Source organism: Heliangelus exortis, chromosome 3 (assembly GCF_036169615.1).
Source record: "Heliangelus exortis chromosome 3, bHelExo1.hap1, whole genome shotgun sequence".
Classification (NCBI taxonomy): domain Eukaryota; kingdom Metazoa; phylum Chordata; class Aves; order Apodiformes; family Trochilidae; genus Heliangelus; species Heliangelus exortis.
Window position 1 is genome coordinate 88455727 of NC_092424.1, and position 27548 is coordinate 88483274.

At 36.1% G+C, this 27548-nt stretch overlaps 1 protein-coding gene across 3 annotated transcripts in view; it reads left to right on the forward strand.

Moving 5' to 3' along the window:
- EYS (eyes shut homolog) overlaps positions 1 to 27548 on the forward strand; it is a 724585-nt gene that overhangs the window by 325662 nt on the left and 371375 nt on the right. For all 3 annotated transcript variants that reach the window (XR_011725383.1, XM_071741624.1, XM_071741625.1), the window contains exon 28: positions 249 to 448. Coding sequence is in view for 2 of the 3 variants with exons in the window: in XM_071741624.1 (XP_071597725.1) it covers positions 249 to 448 (200 nt within the window). In the remaining variant the exon portion in view is untranslated. The remainder of the gene's footprint in view (positions 1 to 248; positions 449 to 27548) is intronic.

A 27548-nucleotide genomic window follows, 5' to 3' on the forward strand; every position in this document is an offset into this window, starting at 1 on the left:
CATTTCTCCAAAGTTAATTAGTAGTAACAAGCATAGAGTGAGTATGAGTTGTAAGTAAAGGCTTTCTATATAAACAAAAATTGTCCCAGATTAGAGAATTTCACTGGTCACACCCTTAAAAAGTCCAAGGATTTTTCCAGTCTCCAGTTTCAGTCTTCTATTGCACTTGCTGCTATGTGTTTTAAATGTTTTAAATTTTAAAAAATTTTAAAGCTGTGTAGCCAACGTATTACTATTTCTCTCCCCAGGAATGTGAATCCGCTCCCTGCATTAATGGAGGTTCTTGCCAAGATGCAGTCAATGCATTTATTTGCAATTGCCTGAGTGGATACACTGGCAGGTTTTGTGAAGTTGATGTTGATGTTTGCAGTGAGCCCACGGTGAACTCAGTTCTCTGTTACAATGGAGGTGTGTGTGTTGATGGACCTGGAAGAACTTTTCATTGCAGGTTAGTATGAATACAGTCATAGAATTACTTTAGTTAATACTTATTTGCCAGGACTTCAGTGTGGTATTGTTACTATATGTGATACGTGAACTCAGTTGGACTTGATGCCCAATCTAGCCCTCAAAAGAATTGTTACCTTAAACCATTCAATGTCAGGTCCTTTATCTGGAAACTGACCTTCTAGTGCCTTTCAGAGTTATATGTGGAAACTCCAAAGAGAAACCAAGCCTAAAAAAAGTAAAATTATTATGTTTACACATATGTATATACTCCCTTGTTTTGTATTTAAAGAGGAATTTAATTTGCTATCAAATCTATATGACAAGTATTTTTCATAGCACGTGTGCTTGCCCAGCCATATGTCCAGAGAAATTTCATATCCAACATCATCATTACCTGGCTATTAAAGGCTCCTGACTAAATATATGTAATTTTACAGCTTACTTACTTTAATATAGTGAAACTCTGTTAAAATTAAGCTGTTCTAGATATTGTAAACATTATTCTCTACTATACCTACAACATATATCAAATCACAATTATTATCTAAGTTCCTATCCAATTGCTACATTTGTAGAAATATTCAATACTAAGAAAACATTTTATAAACATGTATGAGAATGATGCATAAATATCTTGCCTATACAGTCATATGCTCAAAATATGGATTTTGATTGATGGCAACATTGAAGCTTAAGAATAATATTCTACTTTAAAAAAACCACAAAACCCACTAATGTTAAGGCAGGAATGATCATTCTTAGTTGTGTGTAACAATTTGATAGCTTTATAAAGTACTATAAGAAACTAAACTAATTTAAAAGAAGATAATTTTTATTAAACAATTGTATTATTTCCAATCTGTGGTTCAGTTTCCACCTTTTTTGATCCTTTGTGTTTTCCTGGTTTTACCTATGGAATTTCGTCAGTATTCAAAAGAATTAGCAAGGCAAATGACCAAGAGCCGAGAGAGCCAAAACAAGAGCCAAGAATTACAACAAATCAGAATCAGTTTCTATCCTACAACTACATTAAGAAACAATGACTCATGAGGCACACAAACACATTAACAGATAAAAATCTCCACATGTCAAATGAGATACAGTAATTATATTAATGACCATAGAATCACAGAATGTTTTGCATTTGAAGGAACCTTAAGATCCTGCCCCTATACTTGGCCTTAGTGAAGCCACACCTTGAGTACTGTGTGCAGTTTTGGGCACCACAGTATAAAATGGACATTGAGGTGCTGGAGAGGGTGCAGAGGAGGGCAACTGGGCTGGTTAGGGATCTGGAGAACGGGTCTTACGAGGACAGGATGAGGGAACTGGGGCTGTTCAGCATGGAGAAGAGGAGGCTGAGGAGAAACCTCATTGCTCTCTACAACTACCTGAGAGGAGGTTGCAGTGAGACAAGTGAGACATGTTGGCCTCTTCTCCCTAATGAGCAGTGATAGGACAAGAGGACATGGGGTCAAGATCTGCCAGGGGAGGTTCAGGTTGTATATTAGAAAATATTTCTTCACAGAAAGAGTGGTTAAACATTGGCACAGGCTGCCCAGGGAGGTGGTGGATGCACCATCTGTGAAGGTGTTCAAAAGATGGGCCGATGCAGTGGATGATTTAGTGATTAGGGGCTATAAGGCGATAAGGTGAATTGAAATTCAGTGGCTTGACTTCTGTAGCTACAGTTCTGGACTATGAAAAAAATGCTGAAAGGGCAGGCATCTTGGGATGAGTACAGGGATCTAGTTAGGTCATGTAGGGAAAAAATTAGGAAGGCAAAAGCCCAGCTGGAGCTCAATCTGGCTGCTGCCACAAAGGACAACAAAATGTATTTTATTAGGGGAGGGACATGTTGACATTTGGATGCAGTGATCTTGGAGGTCTTTTCCAACAATTCTGTCATTCTGTGAATAATTAAAAAACAAGCAAGGGAGAAATAGGTCCTACTCTAGTAAAATGGCACAAACATCCAAATGAATAGAGTCCCAGTGCCTGTTAAATAGTCACTGGGCACTATGCAGGATTAAAGACAAAATCCAGTATCTTTATTATGAGTGTCTGTCTTGGGTTGTTTATATTATTGAAGCTGATGAAACTGGAACTAGCAAGTAATGAAAAGTGTCCAGTAATGGGTAAGTGTCAGGCTGCCTTCCTCTGGGCAGCACTGTCAGCTTCTGCTAGGATGTACAAGATATATTACCCAGTAGTGCAGTGAATGGTTCAACTTTTCTTGAATTATGTGGGAATCAATTATGTGAACACCCCTAAAGGCTTCTTCCTGAATGACTATGAAAAATACCCTTTGGGATAGCCTTTGAATTGTGTTATCTAAAATATTCTTTCTGTCTTCAAACCCTTGCTTTAAAATTAAAATAACTCATTGGAAATGAGAGGGGTGCTGGGAGTTATAATTCAGTTCTATCCTGGGCAGACTGCCACTGAGCTTCAGGAAAAAGATTACCATCTGAAAAGATGCCCGCTTACCTTGCTTTGTATTTTAGTCTTCTTAATTAAAGGAGCGGGCTGCCACAACAAACACTATATAAACAAACAAATTAATAATAAAGCCATCATTTGACTCAAGGGGACTTTTAGATGACAATTCAAAACACCTCCATATGGCTGACATAATGAGCATGTCATAGGAATTCCAAAGCCATTTCATAGAATATTCCCTGTATTTTAAGGAAGAGAAATTGATCTACATAAAAACCTCAGATTTTTTCCATTACATTTAATCCACAGTTTGTTCTCCCTGACTTTTGCATGTTTTGGTCCCAGACCATTGATTATGTTTGGCTTGGGATTTAAAAAAGCAAAAATAATTTTAAAAATTCCTCTTTCCTGACTGTTGCTTGCACTGAGTTCTTTTCCAATATGCATTTTAGGCACTTCCTGCTGACAAGGTTCAGAAGGGTTATCTGTGCAGTGCTTTCAGTCTGATCAGGTGAAAATAATGTCAACAATCTTATGACAGGTTTTGCCTTAGATTAAGTTACTGAATATTACAGCTTCATTGTACTTTTTCAGCACACATAGGCTTTTTGTAATATATTTCTTAGGGAAAACAGGGTAATTTTTGTTGTCAGTCTGTCTCTGGTCATCCACTCTTGATGTAAATTTTTTCAGAATTTAAACTTATATAGTATACGATATATATTTAGTATAAGATAGTGTCTTAGAAATGTGTAGTGTCACAAGTTTTATCTTATAATGTGATTTATAAAGGGAAATTAGTGCTTCTTGTAACTGTTCTTCCCTTTTCTTCCAGTAAAATAAAATTGCTCTCAAAAACCTTTGCATTACATCCTTTTATATATTTTCTTTATTTAATGTTTTTCTTGCCACAGTTGGAGCATATGGAAAACGTAATTAAAAACCAAAGCTGTACTACAGTCTTATTCTTGTGCTGCTTAGGAAAAACTTTAAAATTAACTAAGATCAGTACATTCATATTCTCCTGATGAGGAAGAAAATTTTAGGTTTTGAAACATACTGGTTCCAATTCCCTTCTAGTTTTATTTGCTTTATCTGTGTAAGCAAGGTGTCCCACTGGGGCTCCAGGCATCATAACTAGCTTGGGCCTCTGCAGGGATCTGGGAAAGGAATTAAAACAATTCAAGAATGGAGATGCTGTGTGAGCAGAAATCTGAAGCCTGAAAAATATACTATGCTGTAGCTCTGGCATGCAGACTGCACAATAAGATGAGAAAAAATAAAATGTTTTGTCTTAGAGCAGGAATGATACTAATTATACATTACTAGTATTAAATTTGTAGGTTTCAGGAGTAGCCTAGGGGTGCACAGTCTTGTAGGCAACAACCTAGGCAACAGTTTCCAAAAAAAGCTGCTATTTAATTCTGTCATAGTATGCAACAGTATTTAATCTGTATGATCTTGAAGAATCAAAGTTGTTTAGGGTTTGATAAGTGAAAGTCATGTATTTGAATTGAAAGCTACTGCATATTGCAAACCAAACAATATAGTTCACTCTTGAAGACACACTTCTTAAGATGGGTGTAGCCACATTTTTAATTAATTTAGCTTTCCATGTCTCTGTAAGAAATTGTCCTTAGCAAACTTTAATAAACCTGTCTGTAGTTGACAAATGTATCAGTTGCAGTAATGATGAAATCCACCTTTAAAAAATAAGGTGGAAATCTGGCCAGCATCAGTGATTGTAGCTACCAGTAAGACTAGAGGGCATGGAATTAAGCTCTGTCAGGGGAGGCTTAGGTTTGATACTAGGAAAAAATTCTCTACAGAGGGAGGGTGATCAGGCATTAGAATGGGCTGCCCAGGGAGGTGATAGATTCTCCATCACTGGAGGTTTTTAAAAAGAGACTGGATGTGGCACTCAGTGCCATGGTCTGGTAACCACAGTGGTAGTGGATTAAGGGTTGGACTTGATGATCTCAGAAGTCTTTTCCAACCTGGATGATTCTGTGATAGAAAACACTGTGAATGCTGACCATTACTGCCAAAAATGTATATTCCCTTCTCATTTTCCCTATGACTTCCTAGTAAACTAAAAGACAAAACAAATCATAAAGTTACCATATATAAGAAACTGTCTTTAAATAGAAATGTGATTGATCAGTACTGTACATCCAGTCCTTCATCCAAGGGAAATAGAACTATTTTTTGAGGCTGTTCATGTCAACTGTACCTCTGGGTAATAATTGAAAGATTCCCCTGTACTTCAAAAGGCTTAAGATGTGGAGCATTTGCACAGCTGTGTGCCCACATCAACCCAAATAGTGACTTAGTGGTATTAGTTTTGAAATTCACTCAGGTCTTACGTGTGTAGCAGAAGAGGCTTGCTTCTGTTGGAAGGCTGTTAGCTGAAAAGCCTCATTTCATTTAGCTGTTTATGACAGCTTTCAAGCCTGTCCAAAGTTGTGGAGTACACATTGCACAGAGCTATGTATCTAAGTTTCACTGAGATAAGCATATAAAGCAAATCATTTTATGATATGGAAAGGGTGATACACCAGAAAATCAGAATCTCTTAGAACAGGCAGGTCATAAAACAATAGATTCACACTTCTGTATGTGCTGTGAATATACACCAATACTCTCTTACTTTCTCTGTCTCCTTTGTGTGAAAGCAGGTGTCCTTCCATTTGTATGTAGATATCAAAATGGATTCTGGATGACTTGCTGATTTCATAACCAACTGCTTAGTTTTTTTGTTTAGTGAAGCATGAGTATTTTAGGGTTCGCTTTGTGTTTGTATTAGGTTATGTGAAAATGTAAGAAAGGATGTATATTTTCTAATGCTATTTCCAACAATGGCCATAAGTGGATTGCCAGGAAAGAATATGAAAAGTGTACGCATATTACTCGTCCAGCAGTACTCTCCCAAGATCCTTCAAACAGGGGTTTTTCTCATGCAGTTTTGGTTTATTCAGTAGAAGTTAGAGAATCTCTTAAGTACTTGCACAGTCTCCCCTTGAACCTGTATAAACTTCTCCTCTGAGGGAGGGGCCTGTGACACCATCTATTCTGTGACAGGGCCATTCAGGAAGCAGATCCACAAGCCTATCCGGTTGCATGAAAAAATGCCTCCTTTTTAAAGTACTGCTCCAATTAGCTTTTATTTCATGTCCCCTAATTCTAGTGTGGAAATCAAGAATGAAGATCCCAATCCATCCTCTCCTTGTTTTTATGGGCCACTGCCATATTACCTTATGCTCCTTCCTTTCCAGGCTAAAGATTTCTGGCTTGTGCAGCCCTTCCTTTTTCAGAAGCAATCCCAAACTTCTGGCCATTCTTGTTGCCCTATTCCCAAGGCTTTTTAATTTCTATTTTGTCTTTACTGAAACAAGGGGACAAGAAGTACACAAAGTACCGAAGCTATGGGCCAATCTGTGACCTGTGCTGTGACAATCTTTTCTTTCTACTTCTCTATTCCATTCATAAGAACAACAACAAGCTTTTCACTGACACTGGGTGGAGAGGGAACACAGGTGTTTCAATTTTTTTTTTATGTTCACTGAACTCTAAGTGTTGTTTCCATGGAGAATCATCAGATAAAGGTGGCATACTAACGTGTTCCTATACCATTCCATGGTAGTTTACCTCTAAATATACATGTGAGTATATATATGTTTGATTTTTCATTACCTTACAATTCTTTATTTGGTCAAACCCTCATTACCACTGTCAGAGCAATAACAATAGACAATTTTTAACCTTTTCTTTCATTTTATAATGACAAATGGTTGTGTCTCATTGTGAAAAATAATGCTATGCTATCAGAAGAAAATGTGTAAATGCATATAATGTCCCATATTTTTCCTTATTTCTGTATAGATAGTAAAATTCCTTACTTATACATATGGTAAGCTTATAAGTGAAAAAAGAACAAGTACTTCATGGTCTTTATTTGTAGCATGCTAATATGAAGTAAATGATGAATTTAATAAACTGCATATACTAACTGGTACTCTTAACATATCTCTACACTTTGAGCTAAAACCAGAACTGTAATCATAAAAACATTAATATCTAATTTTAAAAAAGGTGTTCTTCAAGTGAACTATTGTTCTGAATGTTCTGAATTGTTTTAGAAATCTTTTTGAGAAGCTTTGGTGCTTGTAGATTGCATACCTCCTGGCAAGTTTGATTGTATTTTCCTTATTGCTCCCTTTCTTATTCAGACTGGATCAGATAGGTACGTTGCTCTTTTTGTATGATACTGCATAAAAGGTGAAGAAATGTATTATAAATGTAAAGAGGCAACACATCCATTTTAGAGAGGTTTCTCTTATACTAGCAAATTTACCAGAAGGTCAAGATCCCAGGTTCTCGAATCAGTATTTAAGCTGAACAAATTTAAAGGTCTAAAGGTATTTGATGTATCCAATATGGCTGATGGAAAAGCTTTTATAATTGTGTCCCCTAGTGCTTCTGGGAAAGTAGAGAAAAATTCTTATTCTCCCTCTCAATTGGATATTTATGTTGATAGTCAAACAGTCGAACATTTTATCAAACCATTTTAAATATGTACAGAGGCATTTTGCCTATTAAATAGCAATATAGAAAGAGTAAAAACTAAAATGGTGAGGGGCTGTACAAGTGGAACATGAAGAAAGGCAAAGCACTAAGAAATATAGACCAAATATGGCTGCTATTTTTTTTAATAGACGTATATTCTGTGTGATATTTACAATTGCAATACAGTTTTATTTAAAATTACACACTCTTGTTACCATTTTTAAGTTCTAAAATTCACCAGTAAAGTGCAATCTGCTAGAGAATTATCATTCCCTACAATAAGGCAGACAATAATGTCTGTATATGAGGCACTGAAACTAGTAGGGAAAAAAATAAATGCAAAACACTAGTACAAATCACCCAGCTGTCCAGTCTCAGAATAAAATAATTTTAAAGCATATATCTGAATGGGCATAGCAAATTGGTGTATTCTGAGTGTTTTTAAGCAGATGTTTTAAAGATTAATTGCCTGAAAAGATAGAGGATGCCTCTACCCTGTATATACACGTTGGTTTGGGTTTGTTTTTTTTTTTCTAGCTAAGTTGTTCTCTTCCTGAAACAGAAGCCAAACAAGAATAGCTATTGGGAATCATATTCATGTCCCCATTATACAAATTGCAGTGACTGAACATTTGGGAATGTGTCTGTAACAGAACATTTAAGGTTTTTTTCTAGCCACACACAGAGACTATTTACTTCAACATTACCCCAAACCTGCATGCCTAAATAAAATCCAGCACCTGGAACACAATTTAAAATTTCACAGTGCTTTAAGATGTAATGTGCTGCTTATTTATTCAGAATTCCATATGGAATGCTAAAGCATCTTATGCAAGAAATTCAGACATGTATCACCTGTGGTATTTTTACCATTACTGTCTTGAAAATTTTGTGGTATTTGTCGCATATGTGAGAAAATTAAGTAGATCTGAAAAAAATAAGACTTAATTATAATGTTTGATTTTAGCACAAACTGTTTCACACTGTCAGATATACAGATTGTTACTTTTCAGAGAAGGTCAAGGGAGAGGGAAAGGAAAAGGAAAAAAAAAAAAAAAAAGGGATCCAGCTTTGAAAACAGACATTTCAGAATTAGTCTTTAGGGGAGCCATTCAGTTTTTGACAAGTACATGTGTGTTCCAGTATGCATTTATGTGGTTAGTAACTACCTTAGAATTTGACTCTGTATTTATAAATAAGCATAAATCCAGCTGACGAAGTAATAGTTCCAGAAAGTAAAATTTAAGTCAGTTTTCTATTCCTCTTCTACTTTAATACTGGTAATGACTTTGTTTTGTGTTACATAAATCAAAAATTTTCAATGTCTGCAGCTGGCTGGATTCAGATATAAAGATAGGACTCCAGGTACTACATTGGCAATGTGAGAACTGAAGTCATCTTAGGATGGTAAACTTTCAAAAAACAGTGTGTTATGAAGCTTGTGCAATACCTGAATAGTAAAAAATGAAGTATCTTCCCTAGGAAGGTGGCAAAGAAAGTCTTTGAGAGTAAATACCAAAAATCAGGTTTGAATACTTTAGATACAAGGCTCAGTAAATCCAATTAAAATCTGACTAAACTGGTAGCATAAGAAGAAGTTTGTTTCAACTGCATTCTACCAAGTAGTAAGTAGTATATATGAACTTATCAGTTATGCACACATTCAAATATGGATTCTATCTGAATATGCTCATCAAGTCAAGACATTAGAAGTCCAAGCAGAGGTCATGATAGTTGTCACGGTTTAACACTGGCCCAACAATTAAACTAAATGAGAGATGCTCTCTATTAATCCCTCTCCCCTCCCTGATAAAGGAGAGAGAATAAGGGAGAGAGACATGGGTTGGAAACTAAACTACACAACTTTAATGAAACAGTAATGATAAATAGGAAAAATTACTAAATATATAAAAATATACAGGAAAATTGATAACCATGCTCCCCCCCAAAAAACTCTCACATCACCACGGAGGTTGCAGAGCAGCCCTGGGAGAGTCCAGGCTGGACTCCTGGGGTCAGCAGCAGTAGGGAGCTGGAGGCAGGAACACACAGATCAGGACCACAGGCAGAGGAATGGATGGAATCGTCCCAGGATGCCAAAGCAAACAGGGACAGGTAAAGAAGAGAAGGAAGGGAAGGGGTTTGATCCTTGTGATCCCTCAGCTTTATACTGATTATGACGTGTATGGGATAGAATACTCTGTTTGGTCAATTTTGGTCATTTATCTTGTCTGTTCCTCCCTAAAGGGAGGAGGGTTGCAGCTGTGACCTCTTTACTCCTTTTCTCCTTCCAGAGGGCAAAATGCTCCTCAGAAACAACCAGTGTCCTTGATTCTGCATACCAGTCTCTAGCTGTAACTATAAACATTGAAAGGTATCAGTCCTAGAAACAGACACTGACTGAGAAACTTGCTGTGAAATTTCAGCAAGTGCAGCTACTTACAAGAGACTTAGCTGAAAGCAAAATTACAAGACAGAAAATTACCTTTATTCTGGCCCAAACTAGGACAATAGTCCAAACTCTTTAGGTTTTATGATTGAAACATTCAAGCTTTGTATGCTTATAGACAGCAGTGAGTAGGTAGTGGAAAATAAAAACTGATTTGGCTGGAACTGCAAAGGAGCATCTTTTGAATTTCTAGTAAAGCCCTGTGTTTGAAACTAGGAAACTTCAGTTGATCATGCAGCAGTTAAACTACAGGCCAAAGTCTTTTTTTTTTCCTCTTCTACAAATACTACAATAAAAGATAATAGCTAGAGAGAAAGACCACAGAGGAGAAGAACTGGGGGAAGAGATGCACATGGATTAAAATATTGGCACACAAGTATTAACATTGAATGAGATGTGACAGAAGATGATGTAGTGATAGTTAATCTTATGTGGATGCAACTCATAATGGTATGAATTAACAGATGCGTTTGCTGCTGGAAAGTACACCTGCTTCAGGCCATGGTCCTCCCTCTACAACTTTGGCAGTGCAAGATGTTCACTTCAGCTACATAGCTCACAAATTGCAGTTTTACAAAAATGAGAGAACTCATTCCAGCAGTCGCAAGCATGACTGGCTCCCATGTGTATCCTTCCTTCCAGCAGGAAAAAAAATTGCCTGAAAGCTGCTTCACAGTGTAGCTGCAAACATTGGGTTGGTAGCATCTTAGCATCTAACCAGACTAATGCATATCTACCATTTAGTGGTCAGTCCCTCAGAAAACAAAGGCATCTAATGAGTTAAATAAATTTACAGAGGCTGAGTTCTTTCCTCTGCACTCCATCTTCTCTCCAAAAGCTTAATTAGAATGATAATAAGAGGTATACAGAGTCTTTTGAAATAAGAAAGGCAAATAATCACAGAATCATCAAGTTTTGGCTTGAAGGTACCTGCAAGTCACTGTTCCAACCTCTTGTTTAAAGTAGAACTGTTGTCAGCACTGGATCAGATTATGGCTTTTGTCTGGCTGAAATTTCAAAGCTTCCAAAGAGAACTCTACATTCTCAGATCTTTTTTTCAAAATGTCCAGCTTGACCCTCCCTACTGATGATCAGTCACTTTTGGCCCTACTTGTCTTTTCTGTCATTACTCAGAATTAATTTCCATCATCTTTGTAACACTCCAAGTATTTTCACATTGTTATTTGAATATCCATTGATCTCCTTTTCACAGGATTAAACAAGATGATCCTTTATCTTATTAATGTAGATAATGTCACCTATATGCAGTTACTTTGAACCAGACTCCTTTATGTTGCTTAACTGGAGGGTGGAGACCAGAGCGAAACTACACATAGTATTCCAGAGGCATCTCCACCATTGCCAAGAATGTCTCAAATGCAACTTGATATCCACTATAACATTCAGATTATACTTCTCATGAGAATTGCTTACTCAGCTCTGAGCCCATACTATAACACGGGCTCACTCTGCTTCACTCACAATGCTTGGAGTCCTCCTTAGTGAGTTTCATGAAGCTTCCATGGGCCAAGCCTTCAAGTGTTTCAACTCTGAATTAAAATTCTGCTGTTCAGCATGTTACCTCCCCTCCTTGCCCAGCTTTGTGCTGTGTACAGATTCATATAGTATATCCTTGGTACTGTGGCCAAGACTGCTGATAAGGATGTGGAATAGTATCAGTCCCTAGGGTGTTCCACTCATTACCAGCCATCAGCTAGATGTCAAACCACTGGTTACTGTCCTGTGAGCCTGAAAGTCCAGCTAATTTTTAGCTTGCTTAAAACTGTTGTCATCTAGCTCAGATTTTTTTATTTTCCAAATGAGAATTCTGTGGGAGACAGCATCAAAAGTCTTACTAAAGTGAAAATATATTAAATTGCAGTGATTATACTATTTTTTCTTTTTTTTCTTTTCTTTTTTTTTTTTTTTTTTTTTTTTTTTTTTTTTTTTCTGAGGGAAAAGCTGACTGTTTCTACCTGCAAAAAAAACCCAAAAAACAAAAAAAGTCAATGTTAATGATGTAGGCAGACTTCCTAGTTGCCTCATTGTAGCAGATGTGCAAAATTAGAAGCTGAAGTAAAACACAGACAAACCCAGACCACTAATAAGGTAACTGTGTTAAGGGATGCTACCAGTATGAGTCCTTTCAGAGGCCTGAAGCAGCATGTGTGGTGCATATTGCTGAGATTATTTGAAAACTGAAAAAAATAGCTGAATGCATGACCTGCTTTCAAATGAGAGTGAATGCTGCTCTTGGTAGCTCAGCATGATGTTTCCTTCAGTCTCAGAGCCAACTGTTTCAAAACAATAAAAAAAATCCTCTCTGAGATGCACCTCTCCTTCAAATAGGAGAGCAACAATAGCTGGCAGTGAGTGAAAGAATCCTGCATTAGATACTTCCTTTCTTCATACAGGAATTCATACAGTAAAATCCTATTCCATGATGAAAACTGGCATCAGCAATATTTTATATATATTTTTAAGTTTTTGTAAGCATACATTTATGCATGTACTTCACAACTGTTTTGTTGTGAACTAAGAATTTATCTGAAGAAATAAAAAAAAGTATTCCAAATTTCCCATATAAAATATTGCTTATGCTGAGTTTAAGATACACAGTTTAAATTAAGCCTTAACATTGTAAATAAGGAAACAGCGTGTCTTTACCTGGAAAAAACTGATGTGGTTTCTGAAGATAATAGTCACTAATGTCTTGTGTACTTTGCTGTGAATTTGTTGGCACAAAACTGGAAACACAGCTGGCTTTGATGTTCAGAAAATATGCACAGTCTTTTCAATTCAGGCCCCCAAATTTTACTTCTTAAAATATAGGCACTGAAAATGTTACATTACAAAATAACAGTGCATATGTCAATGGTTCTTGAATGTCACTTTTTGTATATAAAAATAACTTCCAAATAGCGTGACTTGTATGTGGTATGAGAAGAGATGTTAAATATTTAACATTTACCTCTTAGGCCCATTAAACCACACTCACCTAATTTTAAAGTTTGTAAATTTCTCTTGTAATTTTGATCCATCTTTGTTTCAAGTTCAGACTGACATTTTCCCAAGCCAAATGTGACATTTTCCCAAGCCAAATAGATCTGAATGATTCTTCTAGATATTCCCATTAGTTTGACTTTGTACCTTCCAAGCAATACACTTGAATAAACAAGGAGGGGGATAGGGAAGGGAAGCACCAATAAAGAGAACAGAAAACCTTTGATATACTTTTTGAAGGCTTACAAGCATTGGGTGATCATGTTATTATAAAAGGTATTGAAAACGAAGCTTCAGCCAAGATAAGCATTCCTGAGTACTGGGTACATTTCGGAAAGCATTTAGCATCTCACTGATTACATCCATTCTTCACTCATCCTACACCTTCCCACTTACCTCATGGATTACCTTACCTTTTACTACTTAGACATTTCATTAGCTTAGATTATTTACTCAGTGACTTTTATGGAGGCAACTCTTAGTAGTAGTTACTAAGCATGCACCATACTCTGAACCTTACACTTGTTGAGACAACCCATAATTTGAAAGTGGAAGCACAACAATCTATGAGAGGTAGAATAGGCTGCTGTTAAAAATGTAGCAGGATCACTCTTTCACGATTTACATGATAAGAGACAAAAGCATGTAGCTAATCCAGAGTTGTAAAAATAGTAAGAAAATGCTGCAGGAAATACGTCTTGCAGCCATGGTCTGAGTTTGGAATCTGGCACAAAGAAAAAGGCCATTATAAAGGAAATACAATTTAGCCACATTTTTCCCTCCAGCACAGAGAAGCATCCTGAATCCCATGGTGAAACAGTCCTTTTCGAGGTGTGGACTTCATCCTTTTACCAGTGTGGCTCAAGAATAGTAGCTGATACATGATACACCCTTCCTGCCCAGGCCCTCCTCATTCATCATCGTGGGTGATGATAGAATAGCATATTGTTCCCCCCTTCCCAGAGTCTTGAGTGTACAGATGCTCAGGGAAAAGGAAGGTTTCTCCAGCCTCCCAGCCCTCTGCAAGAAAACGCAGAACTAGAACTGTTGAGATAAACAGACACAACATGCTGGCCAGAATTTTCAACATTTTCTTAATATCTCTGAATGATAAAACACATTCTGTTGCAACCTTGCAGTTCTCCCTCTGTTTTTCAGAAATGAACACTAAGTTCCATTGATTTTGAAATTTTAGTAAGATTACAACAAACAAATACAAATTTAATAGAGAAACTTTCTGATTTTAGCTCCCTTTGCAGTACAGCACAGAAAGTTCATTAATGTTTCAGGCACATCTTTAAATCTTTGTTTTAGCTGCATAGAAGCTGACAGATACAGTTCTAAAGCTCTGCTGTTTAGAACAACAGCAAGTTTTACCTAAACTTCTGTTCAGTTAATGCAGAAGAGTGGGCTCTGTCTGTGTATGTATTTGCATGTATATATCGTAAAATCATGGAAAATAACATTTCCATTTAAACTGACATTTTCTGTTATTAGAGATGATTCTGACCTACTTCCTTTCTGGTCTAACACACTTGTTTGAAGTGACCTTTGAAAATGAAGGAGAGCAAAACTCAGCTGTCTTTTCTTGCCTTCTGAAATGCCACTCTGTTATGGCTGAATTCAGGATTAGTGAGACTGCAGCAACTTTGTTAGAGCAATCATAACACTAAAGCCCTCACTGGAGAGATACCTAGTTGGAAAAGGAGCTCTCTCTTCATCACAATTAAACTGCCTTTTTGAATGACACAAGCCATAGCAATACCTTTTGTCCCCTTAGTTGTTTTGGATGGAAATGTGAATTTTTGCCCCATTTTCACTGGATCTATGCTAGCAAAGGATTTAAAGGTCAGCCTCGGCCATTTTGTCTTTCTCTTCAGGAAAAAAGTTGGCACTCTGACAAAATGATAACTGAACATGAACATTTTTAAGAGCTGAGCTTACACTGCTGCCAAAGCAACACCTGCAGTGGCAGCATATGCTGCATTGGGAGATGCCAGAGCAGTTTTACCGACTGTGGGGAGGAAATGCCTCTCAGTAACCACCTGCGGTCTGCAGTCCTGGCACAGGCCATGCAAGAATTTCTTCAGAATTGGGAAAGGTGTGACTACAAGAGGGACAGAGGCCTACAGCAATTACTTGGGTGTAATCTGAGCAGTGTTCCTCTGTGTGGAAAAAAACTTTCTCCAGGGACCACCTATTGTGCCTGATATATACACATGCAGAACTATATGCATATAATATGGAGACCCAAGTCATACACTTGCATATGGTGTGTATCTGTGTATATGTTTTTTCCTGTTTAACTGGATTCTCAGTAAACAGATACAAAGTATGCCAAATGACAGTTTATAGGTTGCAAAGTCAAGAGACTGAGGTATAGAAAACACCTGATATGTTGTTAGGAAAATTACATATGCACAAGAATAAAGTCTTTGTGTAGCCACCTAATATTTTAGTACTGCTTCTTCTGCACTGAGCAAATAGTTGGGGTATACATAAAAACAGACAAGACTACTCGAACTGTAAATTTAGCTTTTCTAGCAATTGAATTTGCATACAAATCTTTTTTTTTCCTGGTTCACTACATATATACACATATATTTAGTGGGTTTTAGATGTATCTTCTTAAAGGAAGTGAGACTAACTTCTCCATTGACATGTTTCACTTGCCATTTTCACATGTATTACAGATGATATTATACAACCACAGCAGTATTCATGGTAAGAAATTCATAAACATGATGAACGACACTCTGTAGTACAAATTCTGTGGTTGTGTTAGACATGTGGCTGATAAGGTTTCAACAGATGGAATTAAATGATCAGCATAAGGAAATAGCTGATTTTAACTACATGAGATGGTGCAAAGCACAAATCCTGCTGTGTTATTAGCCCTTTATGTTTATTCATTCACATTTAAATTGTTCCCTTTCATGTGAAATAGCCAGCAGTGCATAAGAGTGTGCCCTCTAGAATACATACTTGTTGCTGACACTCAAGTATCTTCTCTGACAAGGATTACTGTTCGCAACAGCATGAAGCAGCTTTTTCAAGGAAGTGGAAACAGTTAAAGAAATACCCAAGTATGGATATACAACTAAAAATTTAACAATATTGATTTCCACATTTTCCTCAAAGCACGTGGTCAATTTTATTAAAAACTAAGGTGATATTTTTTGCATTATATGTGTGAATTCATCTGCAGTTTTCTACAGTTGCATTTCATCTTCTCACAAGCTATTTCCACTTTTGAAGATTCTGCATTTCAAATTTTGTTCTTTGTCATCTGTGTCTTTTTAACACCACTACTCAGCATTGATTTCAGGACTCTCAGCAGCAATTTCATTTCTCTTCCCTTTAATTTACACTGTGATCAAGGAAAACTGCAACCATAAAAACAAGTATTGTTTCAATATGCATCAGTCACAGTGGAAGACAGAAGAGCTTCACCGAATTCAACAGAATGCTTTGGCTTTTTTTTGTGTTGCTTTTGTTTCCTTTTTGAGGAGCTGATCTATTCAGTAAGAGCTCTTTGGAGGACCATTCAGTTATGCCAGACCAAATAGTCATCACAGTGTTTTGTTCAAATACTTAACAGATCTTTTAGCGATAAAGTGAACCACAGTTTTGAGCATAGATCAGTCATAGTAAATATCTGATTGTTCTTACCTCCTGTGTTGATGCTAACCTATATCCTGAGCCTAGCTTCTTGTTTGAGAATTATTTAAATAGATTGGTACCCAGCCAAAGCTTTGCTTCTGATAGATAAAAACATAAAAATTCTCTGCAAATTAGCAGGTATGTAGAAAAAAATCAAATACTAAGAGCAAGAAATAAATTCGAAAGCAATTGTGGAGTTCAGTGAGAAATACCTCCTTATAGTTTTTCTCTCAACTAATTGTTGAACTACTGAATGCTCAGTTTGTAGTGGGTTTGTATTTATAGTAGTGGTTTTCACAGTCTTTCCTCCTCTAATGTAGGTCAGGCAAAAAGTTATTTTGGTCTGGTTTTCCAGCATAGATGTGGGTTCTAAAACCAAACTATGAAAAATAGTATCAATGATACAAACATCTACAAATGTTAAAAGCTTGCTTTTATGTACCAACATAAACCAATATAAACCAACATTTTTATGTACTTTTTATGAAGTACCAACATATTAGCTTAAACCACACCCTTTCTATTTTCTTGTACCCTTTCTGTTTTCTGTCAATGATTTCTAATCTGTAATTTTTTTAGTCTTTCTTTCACACAAGTAGTACCATCGCTTTCACTTTTAAGGCCACCTTACCAGGCATCTTCAGAGTATCTATCTCTCAGAGTTGTTATCTGTATAGTTTTTAAGTGCATTAACTGCTAATTGCTCAACTAAGTACCTTTTCTGACCCTTCACAAAACTATGTTCCACCCTATCATCATTAAATCGACCCCAGAATAATGTGTGCATATGTGGTGGAAAGAAAACGGTGGCTTGCAAGTGTGTAGTTGTCATTTTTTGTGGTTAGAACAGAAAATTTACCTTATATATTTAGAACCACAAGAAGAATTAAATAAGTAAATAAATAGCTGCTGAAGAAATGAAATTATCTAGAAATATAAAAATCTAAATGTAACATTGGGAGCATCTTTCTTACAGAATTCTGAATTTAAGTCTTGTGAGTTACAATGCTGGATATAACTTTCTCATTCATACTTCCTTCATGTAGCTAGGTCCTGACTGTTTTTCCATTAGCACAAGTATGTAACACTTGCCAGAGATGTCAAATATCAAATTTTAAGGCTTACCTAGAAATATAGTCTAATTTACTTTCTTTATTGAAGTCCAGGATGCACACAGTGCAAACATATATTACACTGTTTGATAGTGAAGCTTAAAACTTGACACATAGAACTATACAAAACTAACTTTTCCATTTAGGAGACAAAATGCTCTGCTACACAGCCCAACCAGTTCTTTGGAAATGTGTCTTTTTTATGGTTCTAGTGTTTCCTTTTTCTCAGTTTAATTCGTCTTTTTAATGTTTGATTTGTTTCTTCAGCAAAAAAGTTCACCTCTTTCACTGTGTGAATTCTTGTGTGCTAATGCTATTTGCCACTGACTGGCATGCCTCAGTGTCCTGAAAGATTATTTCATATATTGTAAAATTATTTCTGGATCATTGTATTCTTAATAATACAGAATGCTGGAGTCAGCTGTACTAAATCCCGAATAAAGCAATGTAGCCTGGACATTTTATATTTGAAATATCAGAAAAAAAGACTATCAAAAGACTTCTAAAAATGAGAACAAATAGTAGTGGTAGAGGCTGTTTCTTTATAAACTGCAATCAGCAATAGGCAAATGTGTAGCCATTGAAGTAGCTAATACTGTGCTGTATGTGAAATCTGATGATTGAAAAATTCAGTGAGCTGAACAGTTACATTTATATCTGATATCTGACTGATTCTGACTAGCTGTAGCTTAACCATTAGGAAAGAAAGAAATGAACATGATGTACTGGGTGTAAATTACTAAAGGCTAATGGACTTGTTTTCAAGGGAAGCTTTTCTGCTATTTATTTTACAGCTCTCTATGTATGATTGTAAATTTAAATAAAAAAGCAGTCCATTGTCATTTCACTAGCACTTCATGGAGAAAAATGCTTTTATGCAATTGCTGCATGTTAACCCTGGCAGGCAGCTCAGCACCACACAGAGCTCCCTAACCCCAGTAGGATGGGGGAGAGAATTTGAAGAGTGAAACTGAGAAAACTCATGGGGTGAAAAAAAAAAATAAAATTGATAGGTAAAGCAAAAGCTGTGCATGTAAGCAAAGCAAGCCAATTAATTAATTAATTACTTCCCGTTGGTAGGCAGGTGTTCAGCCATCTCCAGGAAAACAGGGATCCATCGTGGTTATTTGTGAAGACTTATGCCATAACTCTGAATATCCACCCACTCCTTCTTCTTCCCCTGGCTTTTATGGCTGAGCACGACATCATATGGTTCAGGATATATCCTCTTTGGTCAGCTGGGGTCAGCTGTGTTCCCTTACAGCTGTCACCACCAGCCTAGTCTCTGATGGGGAAGTGTGAGAAGAAAAAAGGCCTTGAGGTTTGGCTGTCACAGCTCAGCAACAGTTAAAAGGCTGGTGTGTTACCAACACTGTTTTGGTCACAAATCCAGAAGGTATCACCATGCCAGCTACTGTGAGGAAAATTAACTCTACCCAAGCCAAAACCACTACAGCAACTCTCTATATAACCTCCAGTGAAGTTTTAAACTTGATTAAATGTAGCCTTTGTTACTGCAGTTCTGACTTACCACAGTATTAATTCCTAGCTCTGAAATGTCAGATGTCTTTTGGGACTAGGTAAAAACATCTTCTTTAGCTGAAATGAACAGAATTTCAAGCTAGTAATCATAAGTAAACATAAGAAGCCAAGACTGTTAGAAATAAGTTCCTGAAATTAGATTACTTGAAAAAATTAATTAAAATTATAGAGTTCTGCCAAGCTTCTACATGCAGTCAAATGGAAGTGACAGGCTCTTGATTTAAACTGTCTTTTCTTTGTATCTTTAGAGTACCTGTCTTGCAAGACTCACCTCTTGTCCTGGTTTGAGCCTGGATAGAACACATTTTCTTCTTAACAATATAACTTTTCAGTTAAATCTATTTTAAGTAACCGCACTTACTGAAATTAAAAGCATGTTTTTCAGTCAATGTCTGTTTACAGGAATGATAGCAGTCAGTGTTTATAATTACTGCTGGAGAAAGGTATACAGAACCAAGGCCACTGCTCAGTTCTGCAAAACATCTTATGCTTTAGGAACAAAAAGGGGATAAAGAGGTCATACCTGTGACCCTTCTTCGGGGAAGAACTGACCAGACAGGTGACCAAAATTGACCAAACAAAGTATTCCATCCCATACACGTCATACTTGGTATAAATTTCAAGGATCACAATGGTCAAGCTCTCTTCATCCATGGCCATCATCTAGGAGGACTCTGTTGTTTCTGAAATCTGCCTTTGATCCTTACCCAACCATCCCTGAATCCATGTGTTCCTGTATCCAGCTCCCCTCCACCACTAACACCAGGAGCCGAGACTGGGACTTCTCCAGCACCAGCCCTGCAGCCTTGGTGGTGATGTGAGCATTTCTGGGGAGGAGCATGAGAGTGACTTTGTAAATATTTGTATATATTTCATTAATTTTCATCGTTACTGTCTCATTAAAGCTGTGTAGTTTAGTTTCCAACTCATAAGTCTTTCCCTTATTCTCTCTTCCTTCCCTTTCTGGGAAGTAACGTTAGTGGTGAACATTTGTCATTCCTTTAATTGCTGGCCCAGCTTTAAACCATGACATCTCTAAACTTAGGCACTTACCATCTCTAAACTTAGTGTACATATTCCATAAATTCTACATTATATACTGTACTATCACTCATTCATCTCTGTGTTTCTTGAAATATCTGATGAAAACTGCTAGGGTTTTTTTTGCAAAAAATCTGTGGATCAACTCTGCCTCATTCTTACGTAACAGCTGGAATAGGAGTGTAAGGGTAACATACTTAATATTTTGGTTATTATGTTACAAAACAAGATATTTTGCTTTTATTATTTTTAACATCTTTAAAACATTTTGACAATTCAAATACTTCATAAGGAAGAAAACTGTGCTTATAGGCAGGAGTCAGGAAGCCCATTGCAACTGTACTAGTCCAAGGTACTTGTAAGATTAAAATTTAGAATAAAATTTCTAGCATATATGTTGTTTCTCATTTTAGCATTTTGGTGGCTTTCTTGGATGAGAAGGTGCCTATATGTGCATGAGTCATCAGTTGTTAATAATTATGCAGTGTTTCCCAGGACCTGGATAGTTATGTTAAGCTTTCAAAGAAAGACCTGAATCCTAGAGACTTAAGAATCTATTAACTTTGTGTACATTATCTAGTGACTTACTGAAAACTATGAGACCCAGCTTCAAATACACATTTCTTGAAATCTTGACTTGAATATTTTGCAAAGGGAAGAGCTACACCTTCTCTACGTTTTTGTCAGACTTGATGGAGCAACACTTCATAATGCTCAGCTTATAAGTAACTTAAATGTAGCTACAAGTTTACTGCCTAAAAATTGCCATTAGTTTGTAATCATAAAATGGTCAAGTGAGCAGTAATTCTCAGAGCACCATTATTGCATATCCTTATGATACATGAAATGCCTTTAGCAGGATCATTCATTTTTATGGAGCGTAAATGAGAGTTGTGTCCCTATGTCTGACCCTGATGGAAATTTGTAGTCTCAAATGTCAACATAAATCTTTCTGGGAGCTGTACCCAGCATTCAGAAACTCATTAATGGCTGTTTCTGTCTTCTTCTGAGAAGGTTATGCATTTTGTTTACCTCACAATTATTATACTTGTGCTGCCAAAATTTATTTATATTTTTAATACATGTATATACACACAATTTTTAAAAATTTATTTTAAAAGCTTCATTGAACTTCTTTGAGCCATTTTGTCCTCTTTTGTCAGGATACAAGCCAGATTCACTGATATGATTGTGATCATTTTCCATCATGCATTTCCATAGCTCTGCTAATAAAACTGTATAGAGAGTGGCAGAAATTTATAAGGACACTTTAAAATGTGGTAGAAATAAATAGTCACTTGTCAGAAGTAACAAAACAGAAGCCAAGGAAGATGTAAGACACATGAATCTATGATTTTCTAAGAACATGGAAATTTTCTGCATCTTCTAATTACTGCATGAACAAAAATAACCAAATTAGCACAGTTAAAGAGAAGCTATGGAAAGGTGTTGATTATGCACGTGCCTTTCCCTGAAACCTCCACATACTGAGTGGATTCTGGTGAGTGAAAGAGCATTCAGATCTTGGTTTCTTGATCTGATTTCTTGAATATTTAGCATGTTTACTTGTGATTTTTGCTGTTAAAAAATAAATATAATCCTGAACATTTCAGCCACCACCCAGATCCAATTTGCATCAGGTTTTTATCTATTAAGATTTTGTGCATCTTCTTGTCCTGGATAGTAAGGTATACAAATTTAACACTTTCTAGCTATCTGAAAACGTAGTTTATCATTTAGGTCTATTTTTCTGGAGGAAAAGGTATCTTTGGAGGAAATACTCCAATTAAAACCATTGAGCTACTCAATAAATGTAAATTAAAACAACTCTGCTAGAAGCAGAGATTTTTGTAATTAAGTGTTTTAATTTACTTATGTCTAAATTGAAACCTTTGACATTTGAAATATAAGTAAATTCTGATTTTATTTTACTTTTTAATTAGGTTCTTCATTAAAATACTGCCATTGTGTACATAAACCACCATACAGGTAATATGGACTTGTTTAGAAATGCATTATTATTATATTTTGAATGAAAATGCTGTAGTGTAGGACTGTTAGTAGCAGCTGAACATATCATTTTTCCTCTTCCAGTTCTTCCAGTACTTGTATTCATCTCCATTGCTAGAAATGTGAAACATTAAAATGCACCAGCCTAATGTGCACTCAGTTATTTTTCCCTTGCTGTGCTGCCAGGATTCTGATTTGCAAATTATCAGATACATCTTCCTTCTCGTCAAAATGCCTTTTGCTTTATTATGTACTGCAGGACCATCTGTCACACTGGCAGTATTAATATGTGCTGTTTCTATTAGATAGTCTCCACTGTTTAAAGTGAGTGATTCTTCTGCTTGAACTAAATTTTTGTAGCAGGACTGGAGTGCTCTGGAGTGTGGAGATGTGTTCTTTCCTGTTCTATTATGTTTTTTTTCTTGTTGCTTGTTGTTTAGAACTCACATGACAAAGATTGTAGCTTCACTCTGAACCAATGCCCTACTTTACTTGGGAACATATACTATAAAAGCTGGAGTTGTGCTAATTTAAATGAGTCAGGCAGGCCTACAGCAAAGCTCAGTGAAGAATTTTCTTTCCTCCTGCTATAATACTTTGTCACTTGAATTATTCCTACCAAAATTGTACGTATTGCCTCAAGTACTACAGCTTAATCATCCTATAAACATCAGTGCCTACTTTTCTATTCACTTACAGGGCATAGAAAGCCTTACATTGTAAATGTGACTATAAAAAAATCCCATTTGACAGGCTAGTCTTCAGATACAAATTTATTTATATGTTATATAAGAAGTTTATAATAAGACAATTTTACAATCAGGTTAATTTTACATACAGAAATAACTCAATGATTTATAGATAGCCTGTACTTCCAGTTATTGTCATTCTTACTTTATGTATTTGGGGTTTTTCCTATAAAAAGAATTCAGAGTTATTTATTTTTTAAGTGTGGTTGTAACCCCCCTTGTTTTACCCTAATGAAGTGGTTAGCTCATAATTGCTACACCTTTTAGATATACTTCATTTTTGAAGATTGATTATTTTTTTAAAAAATCAGTCTTTCTATAACAGCTCAGTGATTATTTCTCTCCATAGGTATGTAGTACCTATTCTCAACTTATTATTTATCCAGGTTGTTGTCCTAAATTATTCTCTGTTGAATTTAAAGCCAAATTTTAGATACAGTGGCAGGTGCAAGAGTCACTTTCTCAGATTCTGCTTGTGGGGCAGATCTTGCATCAAGCCCTCTGAAAATTGTTTTAACTTCAAGGTATTTCCCTAAAATACTTACAACTTTCATCAGGCAGATAGCAATCTGTGTGTATATCAATGTCATCAATGTCAATTTTTTTAACATCAATAATATAATCGGAGACATTCTCTATTTTCTTTCTCCTTATGGTACCTGAAACAAAAAAACCAAACGGGAAAAACAACAAAACCTAGTAAGAAAAAATTCTACAAGATAGCATAGACATAAAGCCTAATCTTTTAATCTTTTTTCTTTTTTTTTTTAATTTTTTTTATTCATGAAAGTTCAGTCGAGTATGAGACTTTACTACAGTTCTTGATTGTCCATTTTATGGTCATTATGTCTTCGTTATGCTGTCAGTTCTGTACCTGGAAAGAATAAATTTTCAATATGTTCTCTCTTTTGAAAGATCCTGATCTTATTGGGTGGCTATCTCTGGAAGCTTTGCAATATTTTGCATAGACTTTCTGGTATGCATAGGAAAAACATTTTTGACAAATGTTTTTCATATTTTGAATCATTGAAAAAAACTGATCATTGTGTTACTCCCCTCAGTAGCACCACTGCATGTTTTTTGTTAAAAAAAAGGCTAAGCATTTGAATTATAGCCTCTAAATTTTCATTCTTCTTATGAGCAGCATATAGAAAAGTTCACTGAACTAACTGTTGCATCTTCTGGATTTTTATCTTTATTGCTAGCTTCTTATCTGTGGTTGAATATTTAATTCAGGTTTTGTTGAATAAACCAACTTCATCAACTGTTTGGCACAATCATAGATTTAAAGTGAAACACTAATCAATCTTGGTTGAATCAGTTTCAGCTTCAGACTTAAAACTCATACTCAGCCTTTCATATGTGCGTGACAAACGTGAATCACATCAGTTTTATATTGGTTTTGAATCTCTTTTTCTTGTATATTATCTAAGAACAATTCTTTAAAATTATACATTACTGTCTGAATTTGAGGATTGCATGGTTCATGATGATTAAAATTCTGAGTAATTACCTTTCTTAACTTTGAGGCTTCAAAGGAAAAAAATTGTCTTCTTACAGTGTGTTTACATTCCTGGGTTAAATTTAAAATTGTAACAGTTGTATTTTATCTGTAACTAGGATTTCATTTGCTACAAAAAAAATTTAGTGTTTTTTTTTTCTTGTTGTTGCTGAGTTGCAATATTGCAACTTCTTATAGACTGGTATTCTATTTTTCATCATGCAGAAAATCAGTTTTCTCTCTGTAGTGGTTTCACAGAGTCACAGAATGGCTGAGGTTGGAAGGGACCTCTGGAGGTCACCTTGTCCAATGCCTCTGCTCAGGCTGGGTCACCTAGAACTGTGTGCCAGAATCATGCGTGAATGGGTTTGGAAGATCTCCAAGGTGGAGACTCCAAAACTTCTATGGGCAATCTGTGCCAGTGCTCAGTCATCCTCACAGTGAAGTGTTTCCTTCCAGTTCAGAGAGAGCCACCTGTGTGCCCATTTTTTCTGGTCTTTTCACTGAAAAGAGCCTGGCTCTGTCCTCTTTGCATCCTCCTGAGCTTTTCTTCATAGGAAAGATGCTCCTGTCCCTCCAACATCCTTGCAGACCTTTGATGGACTCTCTTTTGGGCTGGGGAGCCCAGAACTGAGCCCAGAACTACACTCCAGGTGTGGCCTAACCAATGCTGAGGAGTAGTGACCTCCCTCCACCTGCTGACCAAGCTCCTCCTCATATAGCCCAGGATGCCTTTAGCCCCACTTGCCACAAGTGTGTATTGGCTGGCTCCTGGTTTCAAGATGATGTTTTGTTTTTAAAAGCAAAATTGTGGTAGATTTTATTAAAATTTCTATGTATGAATAAAAGAAGTGTAGGGTTTTTTGCCCAACCACTATTTTTTTATTAAAAGGTTAATGTAAATAACCGTGTTGCTAGAAAATGAGCTAGATTTGTCACCTATGTATTCTATACATTATCCAGGATTCTGTTCTTTACACTGGAATTGCTTTTCAATTTCAGGGCCCAGTGGCACTTGTCATTAGTTGGTAGAAACACTACTCTCAAATACTGAGAATGCTCGATCAAGCCAGTGGCAATAATCTGCATGAGCATTGGTGTGACAGGGATTTATTTTTTTTTCCGTGGGATTTCAAATAGATTATGTAACTACATAGTGACCTGACTGGAGTACAGTGGGATCGAAAGCAACAGTCTTCTATTTTTCTGTACTACTCATGTTCTTTACATCATTTTAATTCACTGCCTGTATTTTGGGGGTTTTAATCTTTTTGTTTTGGTTTGTTCTTTCATTAAATGTCAGTTTCTCTTACTGATCTCTATGATGCTAAAATATTTACCACTATCTGTATTCCAAATAGAGATGGCAGTAACTATTTAGTCCTTCTCAGTTTCTTTTTCTGAAAACAAGGATGTTCCATCTTCTGTTTTATTTTAGTCCCATCTGTAGACTGCAAATATAGCTATTTAGAATGTATTTAAAGACATCCAGATGAAACATACTAATAAACTGTAAAACCTAATTTCTCAGCCATCTGAAAATAGATGCCAATACATACTGAAGAAAATCCAGGAGAACAGCCTTTCACAAAGCTTATACTGAGGTGTCTCTCTGGTGAAAAACCAGGAACATATGAAACAAAGAACCTTAACTGCAGTTTCACTATCTGCACCTGTTTCTGCAAAATCCAGTTTCTCTCTGACTGATCTCACATTGCAACTGCCTTTTCTAAGCTCTAGCAAGCATTGTACAGAGATGCACAGAGAAAAAAGATTCTGCTCAACATCTGCCTCTCCCAGACTCTAAAATCCTGAGCTGTTGCATTTACGTTCATGTTTTTCTGCAGCTCTTTGATTATATTGAGACATGTTGGAATAAACTTTTTTTTTTAGAATGGAAGAACAATTTTGGAGAATAGATGATGAATGACCTTCTTCAATATAGGAAGAATTTGACATATGTATTATGCATGGAAAGTGTATGTTTTTTAAAAAACACAGTACATGATTTAATGATGCTTTTGTGACTTCTTCACATAATCTTTAAGTGTGAAGATTGAATACTTCTTGAGAATTTTTACAGTTTATACTGGTCATTTGAAAGAAAACTCTTACTCTAAGAATGGGAAAACTTGAAAGTGTTTGTTTCAAGTCAGTGTAGGTTTGTTCATGTTTACAACAGACTCTCATGGGCATACAACTGGGTTAGAACTGAATTCTGTACAGAAAGCTGTACAATTGCAGAAACCCATGTTTTTCTCAAACATGTACTGGGCTTTGAGATTTTGTAGAACCACGTAATATGCTGCTCTTATTTCAATGCCATGGGGATAGAGGGATATCAATACAGGGATAATAAATTGCTGCTGTCTTCACCTAACCCATGTTTCTTGAAGACAATTTCCAGATGCATAAGCACATATAGAATAGTCTGCTGAAAATAAAATGGTGAATTACTCTTTTTAGTATACAAAAGGTAAAAATATGAAATTTTAAACAGGAAAAAAGGGAGAATGGTCAGAACAAATGAGTGAATTATTAGGCACTTGAAATACTTTGGAGAAGATATTACAGAAAACAACTTGTTTTTAATGTTACATATAAGAAAAATGTAACTGTTCTAAGATGACAGGTTATGTATTTACAATCATTTTGGTTTCCTGTAGATTCTGTACTCTAGAAAAGAAAGTATGTCTCCTAAAAACAGTAAATAAATATAGGACCACCATTTTTGAGCATCTAGTGAGGTTAGTGCTCATAAAGGTCTTTCTGGCAGGACTCAAGACATTGCATTAGAAAATTTATTTTGTAGAGACCCTTCAGCCTAATGCTGATTTATTTTAGCACAGTTTTAACTCATTTTTCGTTTTATTTTAGTTTGCCTTTCTGTGCAAAAGGCTCAGTCCTGGGTTATAGACAGCTTGGCAAAGGAGGTCTACTACCTGTCTCTTCTTGTCAGGATTTTCTACAATGTTTTATTGCTACTAAATTGTATTACTTATATGGGCAGTCAAGGAAGA